The sequence below is a fragment of the Cololabis saira genome, chromosome 5, assembly GCF_033807715.1.
Source record: "Cololabis saira isolate AMF1-May2022 chromosome 5, fColSai1.1, whole genome shotgun sequence".
Classification (NCBI taxonomy): Eukaryota; Metazoa; Chordata; class Actinopteri; order Beloniformes; family Belonidae; genus Cololabis; species Cololabis saira.
The window spans coordinates 17,375,858-17,393,946 of NC_084591.1; the positions used below are offsets into that span (position 1 = coordinate 17,375,858).

The following is an 18,089-nucleotide window of genomic DNA, read 5'->3' on the forward strand; positions in this document are numbered from 1 at the left end:
GACAGACAACCATTGCTTCAGATTTAGAGGTGCTGGTTGGCATGTCCCCGACTTTACGCCTGGCTGTAAATAGCTCGGCTTAGAACTTGAGATTGGAGCTCGATAACAGTGCCACATCCTCTGAAAGAAGCAGCTATTGAGTTCTGATTCCACCAAACTGGACCCCCTCTCCCCCTTGCCTGCCCCAATAAATCCTGTCCATAAGAGCTATGAACAGAATCAATGACAAGGGGGATACCTTGGAGTCCAAGTGACTTCCTGTCAGTAATTGGAAGTGGATCAAGCTCTCTGAATGGCCCATAGCAACAGAACCAGTACCTCATACCCTCAAACACCCCTAAAAGAATACTCATAGGAACACCAAGCACACGTGTACCTATAAAGTAATCTCCCATGTCCCCTCCACGACTATAGCGAAGATGAAGATGAATGGTCAAGCACTCCTACCCCACGTACTTATCATTTAACCTGATGACACTTTCCTCAGCTGACACGTGGCCAAACTGTCATTGTTTTAAAATGTTGCTGCTCTTTGGGCATGCAGACATGTAGACTTCTTGAAATCAGGAGTGTTAAGCATGCAAAGAAGGTTACCAGTTAATAATTGTAAGGGAAGAGAGCAGTAGTTCAGCAGAAGTCAGGAAAAGGTCCTCATGTCTGTTAAACATGAAGGATGTGCATTCTGTGTGCAGCATCTCAGGTTAATGAGTGTTGGGAGGTTGTGTCCTGCGATCACGCCTATCAAAGTCTGTATCTCAAACAGCCAAAAGATCAGCTTCCACCTATCAAAGAAGAGTCGAAATATGACACAGAGTTGGGAGCCGATCTCCGCTTTTCCAGGTTAGAAATATATTTAGGTTGAGAAACGGCTACAGCGTTTGCAGATCCGGAAGTTTACAGGATCAAAAGCAGGCAGGAAACAGTTGCATGTCGTTTTTCATCACTATGATATGGGGCTTGCACGTTAAAGGTGAAGGCCTACTCCACCCAAAGTGCCATGATAGCATAAATGTTTGGAAGGATAGAAATAAACTAGCACAAAAACCTGTCAAAACATGATTGGCTTCAGTCGCTCAAATGTCCGTAGAGCAGAGGAACAGTTAAATGTGACTTTAACTGTTGCCGTCTAGGACAACGCAGTCTGTGAATGTCAAGTTCAAAGTGCCGCCTTACACCTCACACGTCCAGATGGTTTTGAATGTGTGGCATTAGTTCTCTAACATTCTTGACTTCCTCATTATTTATTGTAGAGAGATAAAAGACATTGGTGAGTGGCACCTCGTTGGAAAAGGGTCTTCTCCAGAATGGACGAAGAGCAGCTGGTCGAGACGTGGCATTTGATTCTGGGGTTAGGGGAAGGAGGGGACCATGCCATATATCTTAAAGATAAGGAGAGCAAGACAGCAATAAAGAGCAGGAGATACAAATAGGGGCTCGTCATCAGCAAGTCATTCATCAGTGAAATATTACTCTCTTGATTCATGTCAGAGCCCCGGTAGAGTCAACGGTTAGGACGTGTAGGGCTCAACGCAGGAGGACAACAAGCTCACAACACCGTTTGCCCTCAGTTTGTCCGTCTCATCGTATCCCAAGGTGATGGGAGTGGGGGCAGAGGGGAGTCATCCAATTCTCAAGGCATCCATGCAAAACACCAAAATGCTACAAAACAGTCGGCATTTCGGCAACCATTGTGCAAAAAAAAACAACCCAGGAACAACAACAAGGATGCTTGTGGCCATAAAAATAAGGACAATGAAATCCTTGACACATGGAAATAAAATAACCTCATTTTTGCTACTTGAAACGATGTGAAAAGCTTTTGATGTTGCTACTGTGATACAGCCACAAGGCAGGTCGTGACTTGAGGCTGTGCTGAGGCGCAGGTTGGCATGGCGACGGTGACAGGCGACTGACCCACCTACAAAGCTATGGTATTCTAGATTTGATTTCCCATGAACGCCCCTGTCGGCCGCTGGCTGCCCTGCTCCTCTCCCCACCTCCGTCCTCTCCCCCTCGGCGCCTGTGGCCCTGTCCTAACGGATTGTCTCACGCCTTTGAAGTGCGGGGGGAATCCGATTTGAACCGGCTCTGCTAAATTGTTACACAGCCAGCCTGCCCACCATGATCTAATCAGCCAATTGCACGGTGCTGATTGTAATTGGATGAATTCCCTCGCAGGCTGTTAGGGAAGGAGGGAATGGCAGTTTGGGGAGGGTCACTGGGCCCCAGGGATGAAGACAAATAGAGGAATTACATGAGCAAGGGATGAAGATGAACGGGGTGATGAAAAGATGAGAGGAGGCTGAGCGGTGTCTCAATGGCCCATTAGGAGACAAGAACCCGACAGGGGAAAAGGTAAAACAGCTCAGCTGTCTGACAGAGGAGACAGCACCACACTCTGATCCAAAACCTGATTATACTCACCTCATTTCAAAGTTGAACCACTGGGAGGATCAGAGATGGCTGAAACGGTTTCCACATGTGTAAAAGAAAACATGACTCTTGGCTGTCTTTAAATTGAATCTGTGAGGGACATATCTTTTCTTTTTTTTTTTTAGTCCCATGAAAGCAAATATACTAACGCCTGGCATTCCATTTCCTTTAGTTGTTAGTGAAATGTATTTAATATAAAAGCACAAATTAAGGCAAAATAAATATGACCTTATTTCTTATTCACAAAAAATGTCCTGACTTTAAAAACCTGAAACAAGAAAAAATCAGGAACAATAAACAATTTGCTTCATCTTTTATTTCCTTGCAGATATTATGAACTCACTGTTTATCATGTTTTCTCTCTTCAACTTCATTTAATTTGTTAACATACATCCAAATTTGCAATTTTGGCTCGTAACACATTCCAAAAGAAAAGGCAGTTTATTGCTGGTAAACAAGTGAAACAAGATAAAGTTGTTGTTATTTCAAGCAGGTGCAGAACAGGTGATTGTAATGATCTTTAGGTACAAAAGCAAAAATCCGTGGAAGATTGAATGTTTGGCAAATAAAGATGGCCAGAAGATATGTGTTAGAATCATTGTAATGTCATAAACCAGTGTACTTCAAAGTAGGATTGGAAAGAATTTGCATATTAGCGTTAAACAATTCAATGAATCTGAAGGAGTTTCAGTGCATAAAGATAAAAAATGCAAGTCTGTGTCAAGAACTGTCATTCACCATTAGTTGTTAAAAACACATGGGCAGGGGATCGATTTGTGAAAATGTTGATCTTATCCGTAGGTGCCACTAACAGCTCTGGGCTTAGAGGTATCTGGGGTGAACCATCACACAGGACTGTACTGTGGGCTGATGAGTCAGTAAGCTCTGTGATGGTATGAGGTTGGGTCAATGCCTTTTACAATGATAATTTACAGTTCATAATGGATATGGCTAGTCTGGCCAGGCATTCTTATTCACTTTGTGAAAATTCTCTATTGAAACGGTTCTGGTACCTCACCCATTCGCAACTTTTCCACCGGTACAGAACATACCGGACCAATCACAACGGGGCAGAGGTGGGCTTTATGTGACAACTCATACAGGGGTGTCTAAGAACCACTTTTCAAAACAAATAAGAATTACTTATAGCGCACGTTGGATCAAAACTATTTCACAACGAAAGCTAACTGTTATTCACAGCATTCTTACCCAACTGCTCCCCTTTTCAGGTGTCTCTTATTGACAGTACTGGAGTTGAGGGGGGATGAGGGGGGATGGCATCCCCCCTGAAATAAAAACTGTCAAAATCATCCCCCCTGTAAAAACTGCCATCCCCCCTTTCCATCCCTTATTTCATTTCATCACTGAATGTGGTTTTACTGCTATTTCAACATTTAGAGTCATCACCAGAAAAATAACTTATTTGATAATTTTCACCTGTTTCAAGTAAATTTTCACTTGAAATAAGTAGATCTTATCTTCTTATTACAAGCAAAAAAATCTTGTTCCACTGGCAGATTTTTCTACTTATTTCAAGTGAAAATCTACTTGAAACAGGTGAAAATTGTTGTTTTTTTTTCCAGTGATGAGTCTTGTTTTAAGTGTAATGAAAGTTTTTTTTACTAAAATGAGACATTTTAACTAGAAATAAGACAAATATTCTTGTTAAGATTTTGAGTTTTTGCAGTGATCCATTTTACTTATCCTGTGAAGGACAGAGTCATATTAATAAGTTCAGAAAACTGTTTTTTATTGTTGTGTTTTGATGTATTTGATGTAAGCCCAGTGGATATTTAAAGCTTACAGAAGGCTGCATTTAACTGCTGCTATGTCATTCCTGCAGTATTTCTGCAGGTGTTTTGGTCAGTGCTATTATTTGTAATATATTATATTATTTGTAATCAGCACAAATTATCTGTCCCCATATGATAAAATCCATCATCCCCCCTGATTTCTTTTTTACAACTCGAGTACTGCTTATTGATACTAGTCACTGCTCTGCTGACGTCACAAGCTTGGTTTCTTTCATTGGTTGTTTACCTATCCAACGGTCCAGAGACAGTTCCTTCTGTGTCCGTTGGCCCTGCTCCCTGGTAATTAAAGTGCAGTCCAGAGGAACCATACTAAGTCTTTATATCAAAAAAGTAAATAATTAGGACAGCTGGTCAGGTTATGTGATGGCAGGATTAATGCAGAGCAGTATATGTCGCCTTCAAGACTGTTACTTGCAGGGATGCCCATGCAATTTTTCTTTTTAGGACTAAACGTCCATGCAAAAAATGCAACAATGACTACACCATCCTGTCAACTTTTTACTGTACAATCAAAAACATGTTTACAGGAGGAATGGGACAAAATAAATAATGTAACATATTTTTCTTTGCTACCCTCAATGTCAAAATGTTTATTAGGTGTGGTGGGAAGAAATGAAAACATTACAAAGCAATAACCCTTCTAATGAAGAGTAAATACAGCACCACTTTACCAGGGCTCTTCAAGTCTGGTCCTCAAGGGCTGGTGGCCTGCATGGTTTAGGTGTTTCCCTGTTGGCACATCAGCAGCAGGTTGGGCATATGTACCGTGTCCACCGAAAACTGGTTTAAACACCATGACACAGTTTCAACCCTATTAACAGCAAAGACTTGGAGGACATCTTATGTCAGCTGAACTCCTCCTCTTCCTTTTTAGACATCCTGCCAACAGCTTTTTTCAAAAATATCTTAGAGTTAGATCAAGAATTTGTCCTTAATGTCAGCTGTTTTTCCTGAGCCTTTAAACACAGCTGACAATCTTGACAAGACGCAAATGAACAACTCCAGGCCCATCTCAAATGTCCCATTTTTAAGGAAGATTATTGAAAAAGCAATTTTTCAACAACTCATATACCATTTAACCCAAAACAACTACTATGATGTATTCCCGTCAGGTTTTAGACACTGAGATTATCTGAGCAAAGTGTTTAATGACATATGTCTGAATACAGGCAATAACAAAGTCACCCTACTATCACCTTAAAGGGGACCTATTATGAAAAACACGTTTTCTCTTGCTTTAACATATATAAAGTGGTCTCCCCTCAGCCTGCCAACTCAGAGAAAGAGGAAAGAAACCAAATTCTGCAGTGTCTGTACAGCCGCCCGGATGATCCATCCAGTGTGATGTGGCTTCTACGAGCCTTCAGATTTTGCTCCCGTTGTTACGTAACGACGGGAGCGATTTACATAGGTTGGCCTCCGATGCGTGAAACCACGCCCACAACTAACTCCGCCGGCCGGAGCTTCCGCCATTTTTTCGTAGCGGTGTATCGCGTCATTCAGGCAGCCAATCAGCACAGAGCCTCATTATCATAGCCCCGCCCACTCAGAATCCCACATAGATAATGAGGTTAGAGAATGGGAAGATAAAGACATGGCTCAGAGGCTAAATTTCTAATTTATTTAGCAAAAACAATCCAAAGCTTGTTTTTAAGACATTCAAGGCCTGTTTAAAATAGGTATTAGTTGCCATAATAGGTCCCCTCCAAGAATATATCAAAGTTAAAAGATCTGATGTCTCAGCAGGACCTGGAAAAACTAGTTCATACAGTCATCTTTATTAGACTTGATTATTGTAACAGCATCTTTACAGGTTTACCTAAAAGGTCAGAAAGCCTCAGATCAGCTGAAATCACAGTGTATTAAAGTCCAGGATGAAGACAGCTATTTGCAGCTGCATTTGTAAATAAAGCCTAAAATCTGCATTTGATACTTCAAAACTTGAGTTTCAAAACTTAATCATAGTTTAACCACTAATGTTATTTGATTTGATCTATTGTTCTTATTTCTTTCTTTTTTGCCTAAATTTTAAATTGTGCTTTTTATTTAGGCTAGGTGATGTTTTAATGTCTGTAACATGCAGGACACCGGCCCTTGAGGACCGGACTTACAGAGCCCATCACTGTACGCTCACTGGTCAATTAGGCACACCTGGCATACCCAATAAAGGAAGTTTATGCATGCACACACACACACACACACACATACGCGCGCGCGCGCAGTCTTCATTAGGGATACCAGGTGTAGCTAATAGGGTAGCCAGTGAGCCAGTGAGTGTGTATCAACAGAATCACGTGTTATCGTCTCACGAGAACATCTTCTCGCACATGCTCACATCGTGCATGCAGATGTGTAACATTTGTGGAATGTTGAGGCTGGACTTGATCGTACTTTACCAAATAAAAAAAACATTTATCGACAGGATACCTCTTGACTCGGACTAGAAACTCTCTCAGGTTTGCTGTCCAAGAGCCCCTTTGGTGAGATCAGTGACCTGAGACAAAAGCCACACCTGATATTAGTGTATTTTGTCATAGCTCAGGGAGCAGGCCTCATCAAGACTGGATGGGCTCATTTTAGAGTAGACACACGGCTCCGTCTGAATGCAATAATGTCTGTATTTTTACACTTGTTTCCTGAGGTTCTTTTTGCTCAGACTGATATCAATTTTTAGTTGATCTTGACATGTTTCCTGTATCTTCCTTCAAGGCGGACCTCAGTGTAAACCTGCAAGATGACAGCAGCTTCTTTTACGGAGTGTCCAGCCAGTATGAGAGCCCAGAGAACATGATTATCACCTCATCCACCAAAGTCTGCTCCTTTGGCAAACAGGTTGTGGAGAAAGTGGAGGTAAGGCACAGATATGTGAGAATATCAAAAATCACTGACCAGAGCAGGGGTGTCAAACTCAGCTCCTCGAGGGCTGGTGTCCTGCAGGTTTTCGACGTTTCCCTGCATAAACATACCGGATTAATTAATGGTCATCATCAACCTATCATCAAAGTATCCACAAGTATGTCGATGACACAGTCATTTGTATCAGGGTGTGAGGAAGGAGGGAAACATCTAAAACCTGCAGGACACCAGTCCTTGAGGACTGACTTTGGACACCCCTGAGCATACAAGGCAGCTCATGTACCCCTTTTCTTGCTTTTTCTTGTTTATAATTATGAAATAAACAGAGCTGAAGTTTTGTTACATTATAGTTGTCACTCATGCTTATAAATTAAAAGGATTATGAGATCAGTTAACACCACATTTGAAGAGAGAAGACAACAGGCTGAAAACGGTCACATTTTAATTTTGGGATAGAGCAGCGTAACAAACAAATGATATACAGTATGTTGCCTCATTGATTGGGTAACAGAGGAAAGCTATTTCAACATTAGAGGGTCATGACCACATCAAAAACCACTATTATCTCCTTAAGTGAACAACAGCTAGTGATAGAGATGAATTCCAGTCAATAACCACAGAAATGGGGTCAGGAAACTGATTCACAAATCTCTCCAGCCCGACTAAGTCCTATATTTCCTGTTAACTATACACAGCCGTCCCCCTGGCCCCGCCCGCTGCTGATAGATTGCACAATATAAACACACACACACACACACATCCACTGGCTGAGCCATCTGCCTCCGCAGGTCACATGATGATATTTAATGGCTTCATCATTTGATTACAGTTGTCACGAGAAATATGTTTATTGTCAAATCTGGCATGCCATATGCTGCATTAGGTATATTGCATTACTCACATTACAGCATGTGTGTCAGTGGAACATGTACGGCAGCATTTTACTGACTTAAAAAAGAAAAAAAAGAAATATTACACAGTACCTTCTTTCATGTGTTTTTAAATTCTTTCATTTTGGTATATGTTCTTAGATTTGTGTTTCTCCCCAGACGGAGTATGCACGCTTTGAGAATGGGCGCTACGTGTTTCGGATCCACCGATCCCCGTTATGTGAATACATGATCAATTTCATCCACAAGCTTAAACACCTGCCTGAGAAATACATGATGAACAGCGTACTGGAAAACTTCACCATCCTGCAGGTACACACTGGAATCAGGGACTGTGTGTGTGTGTGTGTGTGTGTGTGTGTGTGTGTGTGTGTGTGTGTGTGTGTGTGTGTGTGTGTGTGTGTGTGTACTGGCTGGATATTTCATAGATGCATGCTTGTTACATACTGTATACAGTATAGTTGGGTCTTTAATACACCCTTTGATGTTTGCTTTTCCTTTCCTCATGTATTTAAATATGTAATATCTGTGTAGTTACAGTCCACATCAAAGAGTCCTATTGAAGACACTGCTCCTTAAATACCTTAAAACACCATATCTGCATTGCAGCCTCTTCCTCCTTCACTAAAAGATATGACCAGGACCATCTTCTCTTATCAGCTGCAGACCTTAAACAGAGCGTGGCCGGTCTTACACTTGAACATTTTTCAAAATCAGAGCAGACTGGGCTTTCAGAGAGGAGAGCTTTCACCTGTTTAACACATACACAGAGGTGGGATGAAGGGTCATTTGTCATCGTCGACAGTTACATTAGAGTAAAATTAAATATGAACATTAATCAACTGATAAATTCACCACATTATAAAACCACACAGTATATTGCTGCGTTCACTTGTTGGCCACAAACAGCCACAAATTGGCCTGAGAATGAGCCTATATATATATATATATATACATATATATATATATATATATATATATACATATATATATATATATATATATATATACATATATATATATATATATATATACATATATATATATATATATATATATATATATATATATATATATATATATATATATATATATATATATATATATATATATATTTTTTTTTTTTTTTTGTTGTTATTATTAAGGTACGCCAAGGTAATGGTACTAAGTGATTATTATTTCTCTGATGGGCCTGGTTGCTGCTTAATTCTGTATCTGTATATCCGTTTTCCCTGCTTTACGCTCTCATTGCTAAGTTGAGTTAGCTGCAGCTTGATGTATATAGTGTACAGATATACATGAGTGTAGTAATGCTTTCATCTAACAGAGAATGAGAGTGTTTAAATGTTGCTTTATTAATCATCTCAGGAGCATTAGCGTTAGAGGCTTGAACTTGGTTCTGTCACTGCTCTGCACTGGTGCTTCACGGGTTGTTAAAGCATGTTGTTTTGTCGTCTTAGAACTAGTATGAGGAGCAACCGCAAATGTGAGCTGCTTTTGCTCGTGTTGGTGCCGTGTTTATCGTTTAACTTTGCTGTGGCGTGTAAAAAAAACAAACAACATGAGTCATACTGGAAAAAGTTCTTCGTGGTGGAGTGAAACAAAAAAATAAGAATTATAAAGATTCTTCAGTGTCGGTAGCCTCTTTGTGGTTTTTGGTAGGCTACTTTGCCTTCCGTGTGATGAAATTGGTTCTGTTGGCCATTCTTCCTGCCTCGAGGACACTTTTAACCAATAAGCATTTGACCTTCATGTACTGTCATAACCAAGAACTAAACACTGTTCGCTTTTTTGGAAGTCTGCAAGCAAGTCCTTGTGTGTTTATTACTACCCCAAATCCTCAACTCTGCCTTAAGTAAGACCAATGCACTTGGATAAATTCGTCCTACCTTTAATCAGGCGCCAGCCAGCTAGCTTCCAGGTTGAATTTCATGGGGAACTAAGATTTGTTGCAGTTCCTCGACTAACCACTAGAGGCATGCTGCAAAAGCAAGTCAAACTCCATTGACCTCCACGTTAGAACGTCCAACTTTAGAGCAGAAATAAACATATTTACAGCCTGATTTTAAAAAGCATTTTGATTTCCCCCATGACAACTCAAAATTAAGTTCTAATATGATTGATTGACAGTTGGCTCAGCCAATGACTGTAATCGTAATGCAACAGCAGCTAGACAGTCATTTTTGATTTTGCAGCTGAAAACATAAACGGTATATTCTGCTGTAAATGTCTGCTGGCCGCTCCAGAGATATTTCGTCTGGCATCAGCTGGCTGAACAAGCTGGTAGCCAAAGCAACATTTGATTGACATACTGCAGGCGTGTTCCCGTCGGTTTCTCGAGCAACATGGCTGCGCTCCGTAGGCTACGAGGGAAAAATGGGCCTCAAAAATGCTCTTCAGAAACCAATGGGTGACATGACCAAAATCTTCGTCCATTGTTTCTTTATAATCTCTGTCTTTAGTGACCTCTAAGAGACAAAAGAAGACCAATTCCATAATGTATTGTTCAAAATGTTATTATCTCTGAAATGAATCTGGCAAAAATGTCAGTCACAGTCTATAAAGCGTTTACAGATTAAATTGCCCTTCATTAATCTTTTCATTCTTCCGGGCTACATTGGATGTTCAAACTATGTGTGTGGAGCAGGTTTTATTTCAATTTCAGTTTTTATTTATTGTTCCAAATGTCTTTTCACTGTTAAAGGGTGAAAAAACTGTGGTCTTTCTGGATCCATAATAGTTACATGCAACTGCAACAGATGGCTAACATCTACCACAGTTTTGCGGTTTCTCTCAGACAATTATGCCCATTCTGCAGCAAGCTGAACTTTTTGAATGAGCTGCTGTGTCCTCCTCAGACAACGGACACTGAGAGAAAAGTGAATTGACTTGGAGTATATCACCATAGTAACCAAGTGGTCTTCAACAACGGGGTTCAAAGAAATTTGTGTTCTTTCCATTGATGGCTGCATTCCTGCAAAACAACCCAGGGGACAATGAGCCCACACTGACGACCACATGGCAGCATGTCATTAGGTGTCTCAATGGGCTGATTTAGCTCATATTAACTATGAACAGCTCATAAACTTGTGTAGACAGCAGAGAAATGAAGAGACGTTTCATACTGCAAGACTGAGCACAATGGATCAATGTCCCTCTGAGACAAGAGGTGAACTGAATGTAGCTCAGCAGTGCTCGGTGAATTACAGACGTGTGCTTTTGTGAGGCTTGTGTTACTGTCAAACTTATCTCACTGGGCTGTAGATTGTAATTAACCTTGTGTGTAGAATAAAATGACATTTTGACCAGACATATGTCTATTATTTGAGATTACAATGTATATAGATTTTCATTATTGAATAACTCAAGACCAAGGTTATTGTTGTATTCGAGCACTCAAAATCCACTTTGTTACCTTTTGTATTTTTATTGGATCTGAATACAATTTTAAAAACATTTTCAAAGGCTTAAATAGTCGGTTCAAGCATTTTAGGACTACAATGGTCTCAATGTTGGAGATTTTAAAAGCATTTTTTTACAAACCTCTTTGTAATGCATTGAATAAAGGTAAAGCATCACTTGTTTAACACTAGTATTACAATTTAAGTGCACATGTCCATTCTGGCTGACTTAAAAATGTGTTTTTGTGTCTGCAGGTGGTGACAAACAGGGACACACTGGAGACGCTTCTGTGCATAGCTTACGTTTTTGAGGTGTCCACTAGCGAGCACGGCGCGCAGCATCACATTTACAGGCTAGTCAAAGACTGACACGGTGGCACGGTTTGAACTTGCCAGCTCTAGACCCCTTTGTAGCACACCCAGTGAGCAAAACCACCAAACAACAGACTAATGTCTCCACGTGCTTAAAGCTGAAATCTGTCACGTCGTTGGGGAGCTCATAGACACACACCGGCTGCATCGGCGCACGCAGGAGCGCTACTACTGCTGAAGAGGAGGAGGTGGATTTGGGACTGTGGAAGCTAAAACAGGCTGTACGTGACAAGTGGCGAGAAGGAAAAAAAGATAAAAAGGACGAACTTGATAGATACACTGGTGTCTTTTCCAAAAGGAGCCAAACATGGCCAGCAAGTCCTGCATAAGACACTTGCCTTCATCTCATTTTACTAAAGTTGGTTTTTAATTTAGATCCTTTTACAAGTATTCATGTGCAGGGGACGTTTTCCACAGTGGAGTTTTGCTGCCTCAGAGTGCCACCTAGTGACTTAAATAAATATGACCGTTGGAATGAAATAAGCACACCAAGGATCCCTGTTTTGCACATCCACTGAATATCGCTTTTTGTGCCAATGTTTTGCGTTATTTGAGCATTTAAGTAATTATGTACAGTGCCACATCCATCTCCTCTTAACAAGGTTATGATAAGTGGCTTAAGTGATTTTAAAGACCTGTTGTTTTCACTGTTTGATGTTTATTGTTGAATGTGTCTTGGATTATCTTATCGTCTTTGATTGACAGCTGTCTGACTACGACATAAGGCACATAAATAACAACACTGTTAACTTGAAGCAGGAGGGGATCTGTAAGCTGATTACAAAAGTTATCTGTATATGTAACTTTCCCTGAAGTGTCAGATGAGAATACAAGTGTTTCTTTCATAACTCCTCACGCTTGCTGGGTTTTGTAAAGTTCAATGTAAAAGTAATGACATACACTGTCAAATGTCTGGGATTTATGTTATTTACACACAGTGTAGTGTTAATAGACATGTCAGAAGAAAAGTTGTCTTACAACCTCATACTTTCACTCATCATTTTCCATATCATGAATTCAAAAAATAGGATTTTAGAGCTTTCCTTAATTGATAACACAAGATCCAAAACACAAGCAAACAAAAGAAATAGCAAAGTATGTTCACTTGGAAGAGAGTTGCATCTTTCTTTCTGCTTTGCATCAAATCATGAAACAATTCAAAATATCTGTGGATTTTCAGTGCATAAAGGGTACAAAAACAAGCTGCTGAGGGATGGCAGATCACAGTCACAAGCAACCGTCACTTATCCATAGCTGATACATTAGCATGGACAATACTTCAAACTTTACTGTGTGAAAGAGCTATAAGTGGCAAAAAGAAGAAGACTCATGTTAAGCTCGTCCAGAAGAGGCATTGATGTCTCTGGGTTTAGCGGTATCCGCGTTAATCCATCAGAAATTGAAAACGTGTCTTGTGATCAAATTAATCAATTTACCAAACCTTTTTTGGAGTTTATTGTAATTAACAGGAACCATGTTCACTAGATTAACGATCAAATGGACAATCCTGACTTTTATTAGCAAAAACACCAAAAACCAGGCTCGGTGGTATGAAGTTGTATCAGTGGACACAGCAAAGTGTCATTAAACATGTGAAGACAATATTAAAACAGAAAAGTACTCTGGTATTTGGGAGACTGCGTTCAAGATGGCATCTTTTCAAGGGCTGTGCTTGTATTTTTCTACAGGACAGAACAAAACCACAATCTGCCCACATACTAAAGATATGTGTGAAGAACAAGAGAAGATACGAATGCTGGACTAGCGTTCCTGCTGTCCAGACACGCACTGGCCTTCAGGGACAATAGAACAAAAGAAAGCATGAAACACTTCTTTTGTATGCAGTTTGTATTTTAAGGGCTGAGCAAGAGGACAGCATTAGAAACGGGAAAACACTTTATTATACTAACTTTCTTGGAATTTGTTGCCTGCCTGAAATTCAAAAATACATGTAAATTAACAAAAGAAATGAAGTTGATGAAAAAACTACACAAAACTAATTAGGTTCATATGACCACCAAATAAATAATCTGCATTATTATCCTGTTTTAATTTTCCATCCTGTCATACATACGAAAGAGGAAACCCACTGGGCTCATGACCACAATTTAGCAGTGTTGGTCATTTAGCAGGTTATTGATATAATGTTGAATTCCTTTAGTTAATCTCTGTTGATCCACTTCGGCTGAGTTGTTCCCCTCCGTTCCCTGCTCTCCGTGAGTTTTCTGTCTGAGCAGGAGTGTTTGGCTCCCAAGTGTAAACTGAGAATGTGGCAGCCGGATGGAGAGGGCAGAGCACGATAGCTGAAACAGGTGCAGCAAGTCCCAAACTGAGGAGCAAATGGCTCCTTGTAACAATCCACTTTGAGAGGATGTAGGCACATTAATGCTGCAAATAAAACAATCAGGTCTCAAAAGTCTGGCCTGTTATTTGTTTTAAGTATAAATGGTACTTCAAATGAAATTGATACTGATATTTTAATCTGCTGCTTTAAAGTGCCATATTCTGAAAAAATATTTATTGTTATCCAGTTAAATTTAGGTCACTTTATTGGGACCACACTGATACAAATATTGTGCTTGATCTACTTAAAAAAAATAAGACAACTTTTTGCATGAGATTATTATATAGATCAAGAAAGACTAGTCTTTGTATAAACTACTTAATTTTTTTGTTTGTAAATAATACATTTTGCAAGTACAGTCAACTTAATTGTGTTAAGTTTACTTTATATATCAAAATTAAGTTGACTTTACTTGCAAATTAATTTTGTACATACTAAAAATTAAGTAGTTTATACAAAGACTAGTCTTTCTTGATCTACATAAAAATCTCGTGCGAAAAAGTTGCTTTAATTTTTTTTAAAGTAGATCAAGAAAGATATTTTTTACTGTGGTATTCTACTTAAACAAATAAAGCAGGTTTCATCTAAACGTTGGTCAATCTCCAATAGATTAAAATTGTTGCCTTGTTTTTTCAACAAATTGAGATTAAGTTCAAAACTAGATGTATTGATGTAAAGCAACAAACTTCATTTTTAATTGTTAATATCACAGATTTAAATGCCGTATGTTATATTTTTACATGCGCTTAGATTTATTTTTTTCAGTGCAAGGACTCCTTGCTCTCATCTGAAATCACCCCCTACTAGTTGTGGGTATTTCTGTTTTATGGAACAGTTTAATAGTATTATGCTCAGAGACTTTTATACAGATGTTTTGCTCCAGTGATTAGTACTTGGTGGTATTTTGTGAGGGTAAGTGCCCGTGAAATCCAACACCTGCGTATTTAGGCGCGCGTCCAGGACGCACGGCGTCGCGGGGTCTCCATGCACCTCCTCCGGGTGAGCCACTGCGACACACCTGGACACCGACTGCCACCTGGAAATACAGAGCACCTACTCTGTTTTCTCGCTCATCAGCTCAACGATGCTGCCCCTGCTTCTCCAGCCAGGCTGTGTTTCCCCGCCATGAGCGCGGCGCGGGGCTTGCTGGCGCTGCTGGCTCTGCTGTGCCACGCCGAGTCCAGGTGCTCGCCCACCGCGTACTACCAGGACTGCTGGATCCGCCAGTTCCCGGGGGTTTTCCTCGACGTGGGGGAGTCTCAGAGGAGAGGAGCGCAGCTCCTGAGGTTTTATCTGGAGGACTCCGCGCTGAAATGCAGCCGCAGCTGCTGCGTCATGAGAAATCGTGAGTTTAAACCTGAATTCAGGAAACTCCCTATAATCTTAGTGTCTGCAATTTCACAGTACAAAAAGCTAAAAAAGGTATGAAAAGGAGATGTGTCTCCATTACTGGAGTTACATTCTGGAATGATGCCAACATAAATTTAAAAACATGTCATTCTTTTTTTCTTTTTAAGAAAATGGTTTGTAAAGCTATTTTTGAAGCTTATAAGTGCAATTGACTATCTGTAAATGTTTCTTTGCTTTTCTATTGTTTCTTTGCCTTTTGTTGTTTCTTTGCTTTTCTATTCTCTTTTTGGTTTTCTGGAGGTCGGTACCAAAAAAAGAAAGTTGGTAGCCTACTAAGGCTTTTATAAGCATTTTGCTTCAGCCTATGCCTTTTCAGTCATTGTTCAACACATTTTTGGTTTTTATGGAAATGTTAATGCTGTGCACAATGTTTTTTTTTTTGTGTTGTTTTGTGTTGTCATTCATTCATTCAATTATGGTCTGCGTTAAATCGACGCAGAGCCTTACGCCGTAGTGTACCGCGGCGACTATAAATTAGCTCTGATTGCTTTCTCTTTTTCTTAAAGTTTCCTGTAATCTGGCCATGTTTCATTATGACAACACTCAAGAGAACTGCTTCCATCTCCACTGTCCGACACTGGAGAGCTGCATCCTGCGACACGGAGGCAACACGGTCCTCTACAACATCTCAAACGGTGAACTCACTAAAATGTGTTATTTATTTCATTCATCATGTCTGTTCTTTTGTCCCTCTGCCTGTCAGATCCTACCAATTTTCTCAATTAGTTATACACATAATAACCACTGCTCTTTGAGAGAAAAATACAGCACTTATAGTTTATTATATCAAAAACGTGGATTTACTGCCATTGTAATAAAATGCAATAAGCAAAAGTATACTTTAGCTGGAATTGTATAATGTAAAATATATAAATACATTAAAAAAAAGTTGTGTCAAAATACACTAAATACAGTTAGGATCAGAGGTATTTGTCAGAGTCTTAATAATTCAGCTTTTTTTGCATGAATTTGAAATAAAAAAATAAAGATTCAAGTGTATACCTCAAGGTTTTATCCAAGGGGTCTCTCAAAAATAACTGAAAATATAAATAACTATAGTTTTTAATATTCGGATGAAACTTCTTACAGTGAAATTCTCTAAATTCTGAGCTTCCTCCCGGCCTTCAGTCACCTTCAAATGCTGCATGTTTATGGGCACTGAGTTACTGAAACTCATGCACTAGTGGGTTAAATTCAGACCTGCCTGTTGAAGAATATTGTTTTCCTTGTCCTGACTTGCTTTTGTAGCATGTTTAAGGTGGTTCTTCAATCTGCACAGGGAAGCTTGTTTGTCTCTCTTGTTCTGTTTTGTCAATCTTTATGACGTAATGTATATGCAAACCTCTTCCAACAAAGCTTCTTTCATCATTACTTTAAGCAAAGACTGTGATCTTTTTAAGTTTGTTAATTACTTTTATGAATGTAAATATCATTGCTACACAATTTTGTTAAGAGTAATGCAACGTGACTATATTCCATGGGGGAAAACAACACTCAGAAGATGAATTAATCATTTCTTTATGATTCATTTTTTGCAGGTGTAGATCCTGATCTGTTGGTGTTTGGAAAATACTTTGCATCTAATGTCCGTGTGTTACCGCACCACTACAGCCGGGTCAACGCCTCGGATCCGTTGCCTTCAGACAAGCGGCAGTTCATCCATCCACCTCCACCTGCCGTACCGCCTCTCACTTCTGCACCTTCGGCTAAACTCTCGACTCCAGAAAGAGGTGGGCGCCCCGCCACAGCAGAGCAGAGCAGCAGTCGGTTCACAACGGTTCCTGCGGCTACAGCTGCCTCGTCTTCCTCTGGAAAAGCTCCCCCGTCCTCAGCGAGCCATGCACAAACAGCCCCGACCGCTTCTGCCACGTCTACTGCGCCGAGCTTTACTAGTACTGTCCCCTCCTCCAGGCATGACGGCCCCCGAACATCTCCCACGTTTTCCACCACGAGCAAACGGCCTTCCACACGCATCACCACCCATCATCACGCTACCAGTGACCTTCAGCTGACTAGCAGCCCCACAGCTGCCACAAACAGCACACAAAGCAGCAGACAGGATGCCAACAACACGCAGGTTGGCGGCGATGGCCAGAAGGTCGGCGGAGAGGACGCCGTAGCCGCGTTCGGACCCGGCTGGCACATGGCGGCCCACACCTTACTGGTGGCAGTGGCCATCTGTGCCACAGTGCTGCTGAGCTGCTGCTGCTTGGTCATGCTGCTGGTGAGCTGGAGGGGTCAGAGGAAGAGGATGGGCCGCTACCGTACGTCATGCCGGGGGAAATCCGGCTCCATGCGTTTGATCAAGTACGTGCTGGTCAGAGAGAACTGCTGAAAATCAGGAGGAAGGAAGAAAAACGTGATAGAAATGACATCCGTCTAGACTTTCGCGTCGTTTTTATTAATGATTGATGAGACAAACCAGAAATATCCTCGTAAGATTTTCACATACTGGATGACTTTAGACTTGATGAGGAATGTAACTCAGGAGGCAAAATGGTCGTCTTTCAATCGGAAACTTACTGGTTTGAGCCCCGATCTCCCCAGTTTCGTGTTGAAGTAGACGTAG

At 40.5% G+C, this 18,089-nt stretch overlaps 2 protein-coding genes across 2 annotated transcripts in view; both read left to right on the forward strand.

The window, feature by feature from the left end:
* Positions 1 to 13,803, forward strand: part of LOC133444856 (transcriptional enhancer factor TEF-3-like) — a gene marked incomplete at its 5' end in the record, with an annotated part of 37,417 nt that extends 23,614 nt beyond the window's left edge. Inside the window, 3 exons of the mRNA XM_061722754.1 lie at positions 6,957 to 7,097; positions 8,153 to 8,305; positions 11,650 to 13,803. Of these exons, the coding sequence (XP_061578738.1) occupies positions 6,957 to 7,097; positions 8,153 to 8,305; positions 11,650 to 11,763 (408 nt within the window). The remainder of the gene's footprint in view (positions 1 to 6,956; positions 7,098 to 8,152; positions 8,306 to 11,649) is intronic.
* A 1,291-nt stretch (positions 13,804 to 15,094) lies between these two features.
* On the forward strand, positions 15,095 to 17,872 carry LOC133444857 (MANSC domain-containing protein 4-like). Its single transcript, XM_061722755.1, has 3 exons — positions 15,095 to 15,455; positions 16,027 to 16,155; positions 17,059 to 17,872. Exons 1-3 carry the CDS (start codon positions 15,095 to 15,097, stop codon positions 17,853 to 17,855), a joined length of 1,287 nt encoding a protein of 428 aa, XP_061578739.1. The 3' UTR covers positions 17,856 to 17,872.
* The last annotated feature ends 217 nt before the right edge of the window (positions 17,873 to 18,089 follow it).

Bases quoted from the DNA above. Each gene is read 5' to 3' on its own strand.
- LOC133444857 (XM_061722755.1), top strand. From the start codon at position 15,095: ATGCACCTCCTCCGGGTGAGCCACTGCGACACACCTGGACACCGACTG. The intron at 15,456-16,026 runs GTGAGTTTAAAC...TTTTTCTTAAAG, and splicing joins CTGCTGCGTCATGAGAAATC to TTTCCTGTAATCTGGCCATG. The intron at 16,156-17,058 runs GTGAACTCACTA...CATTTTTTGCAG, and splicing joins CCTCTACAACATCTCAAACG to GTGTAGATCCTGATCTGTTG.